The sequence below is a fragment of the Panulirus ornatus genome, chromosome 68 (genome assembly GCF_036320965.1).
Source record: "Panulirus ornatus isolate Po-2019 chromosome 68, ASM3632096v1, whole genome shotgun sequence".
Classification (NCBI taxonomy): domain Eukaryota; kingdom Metazoa; phylum Arthropoda; class Malacostraca; order Decapoda; family Palinuridae; genus Panulirus; species Panulirus ornatus.
In genome coordinates, this window is record NC_092291.1 from 23,668,669 (window position 1) to 23,676,669 (window position 8,001).

The 8,001-nt window shown below is 45.6% G+C and overlaps 1 protein-coding gene across 1 annotated transcript; it reads left to right on the forward strand.

Annotated features, from left to right (window-relative positions):
* The first annotated feature begins 342 nt into the window (after window positions 1-342).
* Window positions 343-5,751, forward strand: LOC139747476 (uncharacterized). Its single transcript, XM_071659843.1, has 3 exons — window positions 343-608; window positions 2,394-2,489; window positions 2,719-5,751. Exons 1-3 carry the CDS (start codon window positions 537-539, stop codon window positions 4,240-4,242), a joined length of 1,692 nt encoding a protein of 563 aa, XP_071515944.1. The 5' UTR covers window positions 343-536; the 3' UTR covers window positions 4,243-5,751.
* Window positions 5,752-8,001: the final 2,250 nt, after the last annotated feature.

The following is an 8,001-nucleotide window of genomic DNA, read 5'->3' on the forward strand; positions in this document are numbered from 1 at the left end:
TATATAGTTTCAATTGAACGTAGGTTTCTAAATCATCCTTTATAACCTACGTCACCTTTGTGGGCTGGAATACTCGCCAGTCATTGGCCAAGAAACGGAAGTAGGAGGAGCAAGAGGTACAAAGATTGATGGGCATTGGCTCTTAAATGACCATACGATAACTCAAAACTTTTAAGACTAATTCCACACTATGGAAGCAAGATACTTGATATCATAAAGTTGCTGAAATCTTGAGTTAAATCGTCACTGGTAACACGCTGCTGCTTTGATTATACGAATGCGGTAACTGGCAACCGAGATCCGTCTTGAGGACCCAGCGACGACAGACGGAGCGGAGGCCGTTGTGTCGCTGAGAACGCTGCGTTCTTGACGCGCGCAAGTATCGCTCCATCACCATCCGCCGGACACGTTCCCACGAGAAAGCACCGCTGGTAACTCGTCCCTTGCTACAGCGCCGTGTGGGACGCCGTCTCATTGGTCCGGCTCTGCATATTCGCTTAAATCTTTGTGTCTAAGAAGGACCGCTAGTGCCGGTCATGTGCACCATGGATGCCAACACCGCTGACGCCTCGGAGGAGGACCTTGTGTCTAAGATTGATGCTAGACGGGTGAGCAGAAACCACGAGAGGTTTAGTTACAGTGTGTTCTTCAAGGCCCTCTCCCCGGATTGGATGCACTGTGATTACTCATACGGTGTAGGGCTATTGATTTGTGTCTAGAGGTGTACTTGAACAGAGGGGCAATCGGGCATGGACCGAAGGCTCGGGCCATCAGGGGAAGCCCGAAACTGAATCAACGTTTAGGAAATTATTAAGACCCCAAGGGGCCCAGGAAGTTATTTGGCCAATGGCGCAGGTCGCTGTCGGTCCGCCCCTGGGCTGCCTATTGCTCTGGACTGAACTGGTTTGTGTTTGTTTCAGCCAAGCCCATCACTGTAACTAAGTGTATTTATGTGCCTCTTTTACGTCCGTACTGTGGCTTCTTGTGTCATAATGTATGTAGATATATGTGTGCGAATAATTAATACGTGGAGAATGGCTAGTTTATACTTTTGTTGCCTTATAGTGGTATAGTAGTTTGCGCAGAGATCCTGATATACCAGCGAAAAGGGCCCGACCGGGTTCGAATCCTGGGCGTTGCGGTTGGCTTGCAGCCAGTCACAGCTCTTAATCCTACCCTCGGGGATAGAAGATAAAATGGTACCTAGTTTAGACTGGCATGTGCGTGCGTGTGTATACGCAGGAGTTCACACAATGTGCGCATATATATATATATATATATATATATATATATATATATATATATATATATATATATATATATATATATATATATATATATATATATATATATATATTATCCCTGGGGATAGGGGAGAAAGAATACTTCCCACGTATTCCCTGCGTGTCGTAGAAGGCGACTAAAAGGGGAGGGAGCGGGGGGCTGGAAATCCCCCCCTCTCGTTTTTTTTTTTTAATTTTCCAAAAGAAGGAACAGAGAATTGGGCCAGGTGAGGGTATTCCCTCAAGGCCCAGTCCTCTGTTCTTAACGCTACCTCGCTAATGCGGGAAATGGCGAATAGTTCGAAAGAAAAGAGATATATATATATATATATATATATATATATATATATATATATATATATATATATATATATGATTTCAAATATGTTCGTCCGCCGTTTATGCTATACGTCGTGCCCTCTTATCGATTAGGTCAGGATGAACAGTGAACAATAGGGGTGGCCTTGATCCGTTTGCCCTGTAAAGGACACGGTAATGGGGCCCCAGGAAAGCATATGTCATAGTCATCTCTTCCTCGCTTTGTGTAATGGCAATAGTAAGGCTTTGTCTCCCTCTAACCCCTTATAACTGCAACAACACGAATGCTCCTCGCTCTCCCCTGCCTCTCACAACAGTAGCAGCAACAGCTACATTATTGAAGCTCCTTTCTACCTTGCTCCATACAACTGCAGCAGTAACGCTCCTCTCGCCTTCACCTCCTATATCTGCAACAGCATTGTTCCTTTCTCCCCATTTCTCCAACACCAACAGTAACGTTCCTCTCTATCTTGCCTCCAACAACAGAAGCGTTCCTCTATCTTCTCGTAAAACTACAGCAGTAGCGCTCTTCTCTCCCTCACCGCTGTAAGTGTGGGACACTTACAGCACTAATGCCCCTCTTCCTCTCCCATCTCCCGCAACTACAACACGGATGCCCCTCTCTCCTTCACCTCCGAAAATTACAATCCCGAAACCCCTCTCGCTTATCTGCCACAACTGCAACTCGCACCTAGCTCAACATCATCTGCCACAACTATAAACAAAGGCCCATCTCTCTCCATCACCTGTCGCAACTACGACATTGACGCTTCCCTCTCCCTCACTCAACAGAGCAACAAGCCTCTGATGGAGAAGAAGCGTCGCCAGCGAATCAACCGCTGCCTCAACGAACTCAAGACCCTAGTGCTGGAGGCGCTGAAGAAGGATGTAAGTATTCGCAGTGTCTTGGTGACTCGGTCGTGTATTGGATACCGCCGGAGGATACTTCTCCGTCTTCATAATACTTTAGCACTTTCATGCTGATATAGCAAGGTTTTTATTGTTCTTAATATTTAGCCTAAGCAGTTATTACTGGTGTTAGAAGTTAGCTTAAACTGTCATTATCGGTGCTAGAAGTTAGCCTCGACTTTGCTAACTCTTGGTCTTCTCTCCTCAGCCGTCGCGATACAGCAAGCTGGAGAAGGCGGACATCCTGGAAATGACGGTCAGGCACGTACAGGCGCTGCACCGCTACGAAGCTGCGGGCGGCAGGATGGTCGGCGGTGGACGGCTTATCGGTAGCGGAAGATCGGTGGGCAGTGACGACAAGGCGAAGTATCGTGCGGGGTTCACGCAGTGTGCTATCGAAGTGACGAGGTACCTGGGAAGTATGAGCGGAGTGCCCAACGATCTCCACAAGAAGGTCATTTCGCACCTCAACTCCGTCACGGGCGTCCCAGGAGTGGTACACGCGTCTGAGGTACCGTCGGGGGGAGCCAGTGTAGTAGTGGGTGGAGGCGTCGTCACTGTTGCGCCGCCCGCCACAGGCCACACCTCGTCAGCAGCTCCACTTGTCATCACGACCGCTGCGGATTCCACCAGCACTGGAGGACTCGGCCTTCCGGATCATCCTGACCGTACGAGCTTCAGAAGCCCGCCACCCTTGATATCACCGGTGTCATCGGCTGTATCCAGCAGTTCGGTGACGGTGGGTGCTGGAGTTACCTTAGTGCCTGCTAGACTAGCCTCAGGCCAGATGGCTCTTGTCTTGCCTCCTGGCACCGCCCTCCCTCATGCCGGCCAAACAAGCCATTCTATCCGCGATCCAATTAATAAAGTCATCACTAGTACGCCGTCCAGCAACAATATCCCAGGTATTCCAAGCAGTCCTGCCAACATCTCATCTGGGACAGACACTGGAAGTACGACTTCCACTCAAACGTTTATAAAAGACGCAAGAAATGTTTCGCCTTCCAGCCATGATAACTCCGTGTATCCACTGAGATGTCAGACACCTAAAGGCTTCACCTTCACCCTACCGAAGAACTTATATAACTCGTATGATGTAAATTCAGGCATTTTCTCTAGTCATTTGTCTTCTAGTAAAACACATCCACTTGCATCTGAAAGCAAAACACACAGGCTCGATGCACCTGATCTGCTGGCCAAGCCTACATCCCTCCCGCTGTCCTCCAATAATGATGACACCAGTTGTACCCACACTACCTGTGCCACGTCCCAGGTAATGACACTCTCCCCACATTCCACCGGTATCGAGAACCAGGTGGCACTAAACAGGTCAGAGTGTTGTGCCTTAGCGATACCCCCCAACGTAAATGGGAAAGTCACTAGTACTCTCTCCAACTTCTCTGCTTCGTCTTGGCCCACGCTGGTGAGACCGACGCCCACGCTGCCGCAGGGGGTTCAGGCCACCACATCTGCAGTAGAGGGCGAGCAGCCTCAGCAACACACACTTCAACCGTTGTTCACTCCCACCACGGCGCCTCCCGCAGCAGCACCTACTCCGCCACCCTCGGCTGCTTCTCATGAACCTCTTAACCTGGTGACACACGACCACTCACGGGGCGCCTCTTGCAGCCGTCGGTCGTACAAGGCACCTTCCACGTCAGTCTGGAGAAGAGCCGCGCCTTATCGCATCCCACAACCCGGCCGACGTGCCCAGCCCTGGCGGCCGTGGTGACCCCATGATCCAGTCTGTGAGACTTTCGTTATGCTGAAAACCTTTTTATGTTCTCCTTAGGTTACGACGGATGCAGACATGGCATGCCTCTGGACCGGTAAAGGCTAGTGATCTGTATATGTATTCTTAACAACAGGTAGTGTACCACGACACACCTCTCATCTAGTTCGGAAAAGGAGAAAACAAAAGTATCAGTTTCTTGCAATGAATACATCTAGCGTTTTCCTTCCAAGCTTACAATTACTGACCGGAAAAACTAACCGCAATGGAATGAATATTTTTGATATGTTACGGCAGAAGACCAATACGGTATGGTATACTGTAGCGTGGCACAGTGTGGCAGTGGATGAAATGAAGAAAAATAAATGTATTGGCTGCAGTATTATCCTTACTAGTTCCATCGCTTGACTTACTATTTCTACAGTTTTTTGGAAAGAGGAAGATGTCTATACCTTATTTCATGTAGAATCTGCTGTCCCTTTGATACATAACCTTACCGATGCTCTTTGCAACCCATTAATGTCAGCCTCGCCAGACCGATGCCTTCTCCTACCTATCAACTTTATCCTCGCCCTATGGAAGCTGTCTGCTTCCATCTACCTCATCCTCGCCCTGAGAATTGCTTCGATCAATCTCCAACACATGGAAGGGGTAGACTTCACAAAATTGTGAAAATTCGGCATGATGAATGTTGGTAGAGTTGGTGAAAGAGGATTGGAGACCTCTGCTGTTGTATCAGTGATAATAGTTTGCGGGTTAGAACATGACATGTGATTCTCCAATAGCGATGCTTTGAAACTTCATAATGGTCTTATTTTCAGGTTCGGCTGGATTATGCTACACTTTACCGTGTGTGTCCGTTTTCTTTCTCGTTGCTTAACTTTATGTACTCTATAACGCTTTAAGAAGGCTGTGATTATTCTTTATGTTACTGTGTGGTTCGCTGGCTCCGAAGCCTCATTTCTAAAGTATTAAAGACTCTGTGAATGACTTGTAGACTGAATAATTGCGTGCGTAGTGCTGCGCAAGTAATGCAATATTCATAAGAGTATGTTTACTATACAGATCAAAGCTTTATGTAACGTAAACTCATACGGATGACGAGCCATTCTTTGTTTACAATGTCTAATGCTATCAATGTTGTTGATATTTGTCTAACGTAGTTTTGGGAGCAGGAACAATTATGAAGCAAATGATCACGATGAACGAAATGAACATCATCGTCCTTATGAATTAAACTATTGGCATTGTAGCTCTAATCAGTGCTTCACTCGGTGAATGATTATGAAATTTTTGAACTTGTCGAGGTGATGACAGCGTTAAGACATACGTGTAAACATGGTCGATGTTACACAGTAATCTCTAAGCTGGTTTGTTTTGTTACCACTGTTATTACCCCCAAGACAGCAGACCAAAGAACTTGGATTGGCTGCTTGGTTTACCCATGTACGTTATCTTCAGACGTTGATGTGTCAAAATTTTATATGATTAAATTTTTTTTTATTAAAATGACATTTTTCTATCACAATCCCTCTAGTAATCGATAATGCTTTTATCATGGACAGAACGATGATTATGGCAGCAGTGAACAGTTCTTCGAGAGATAAAAGGGTGTAAAAGCCAGAGGCCATAACATACGAAGCAAGAACCCAGTCAGAAAAAAAAAATTAAACAGGTGCACTCTAACGTGTCATGTACGTAGATGGCTCCTGATCAATTACGTTTCATTTAGAAGACTTATGAACGTCTTGCGTTTTAAGTAGAGGACTGCTGGCTAAATATGTGTCATATAGACGACTTGTGAGTAATCGTGTATTTAAGAGACGAATTCTGATTACGTGTGTGTTATGTAGACGACTACTGACCAATTACGTGTAACGCACACGACTTCTCAATAATCGTATGTTCTGCAGAATATATCACATGTTATTTCAGAAACGAATGAGTATGTAAAAAAAAAATCCATTTGATATATGATATACAAATGATTACTCATTTCAGCATGGCTTACAAAATAACTCTAAATTTTTACCTGTTGTATATACGACAACTCACTTATCAGTAGAGTGAACGGACATCTACCTACATACTTAACACCACATTATACTTGCATATACTTAATGTGTCAGAAAAACAAGGGCAAAAGAAGTATGCTATACAACATTCGCTCTTCTTACAAATGAACTGTGCTAAAACCTGCTGATTACCTGCTAATGAACCGTACTATGATCTGCTGCCTACTGATCACTGAAGGTGAACGGGAGGCCAAACGAGTTTTCTGGCAGTGAGAAGCAGCGGGTGGCAGAGCATCCCTGCTGTCACCAGAAGCCTCTACGAAAGTCTGCAAGAACCAGAATCATCGGGATTCAGGAGTGAACACTGTTAGGGGGAATAGGTTCCGATTACGCGTGGGAACTTTCATTTCTTATCTATCGATGTAATGCTACTTATTTCTTAATATTTTTCCTTCGTTTTCGTTTAAAGGTGTACCTTACCCTACCTTCTTGCCCCAGGAGTCCCTTCGACCTTCTATGGGGCTCTCGCAGCGGCTTTGTCCACCAGTCGAGACCACAAGTCATAAATTGCAGTGATAGTGTGTGTGTGTGTGTTGTGTGTGTGTGTGTGTGTGTGTGTGTGTGTCTGTGTGTGTGTTGGGATAGTACGGGGCAGTTGAGCAGTAAGTGCACGGTGTCTTCGTTGTGACAGCTGTATCGTAGACATAAAGAGTCTTGGGGTGTGCTGAACTGGCGTCTGTAGTGTTGTAAGGATGGATGGTGTCCACAGCGTCGAGGAGAAAGTGTAACTCGTATATGTCTAGGGAGTGTGATTTCAATTTGGTGTATGTCTGGTAGGGTGGAGTTAAGAGCGAGTTGGATGCGCGGATGTTTACTGCTTGCTGGGTCACTTCGGTGAGTATGTGTTTCCTCAGTATTGTGTTTGCCTGTGATGCAGGGATCATCGAGTACAGGTCGTTGAATTGTAAACCGTGGATGAGCTTTGAACGTCTATTTGGGGGTTGGTGGTTAGTTATGGAATAGTTTGCATGGTAACTTTAATGGTGTTGAAAAGAATCGAGTGCCAAGCATACTGAAGTGGGATAGCGTTGGGAGGATCTTTTTATCGTTCTCTAGGTGCTGGTGTAAGGCTTATGGACAGAATGGTAATCCTTGTTTACCTATTTTGCCTCTGTCTAAAATCCTGAACATTTCCTTCATGGATGTCTGTCGTGGTTCAGCCGATCCCTAAGATACGTAACTGTTTTAATCCTTCTAACTTTTACCCCATCCCCCTCGCATCTGCTATCTCCAGTCTTCGAATCTCTTCTTACTTCTACCTTTCATAAACACTTAAAATCTCATTTCCTTCCCTCATATCATCAACCCAGCTTTCATGTCTTGATGATGATCTCTCTTCTGTGGCTCACCTCTGGTCCTCCTCTGTAAGGGATTTTGGTCATCAATTTTCTTGTTGCTTGCGAAATCTCTAAATCATCTGGCAGGATGCAGACCAAGTCCTTGCCTTCCAAACATCATTCCTTTGTTGTTGTTTTTTCTCTCTGTTATCTAATGCTCAGTTTTCTTTATGGTCTTTCCACTGTACCCTTCCTTTATATGCAAATAAGCAATAGAAAATACGTGACAATGACAGTTACACACACACACACACACACACACACAGTAGGATAATCAGACACGCAGGAGCAGTCTCTAACTAGTACCTACACAAACGCACACTCACGCCTTGCAGACATCTTCAGTG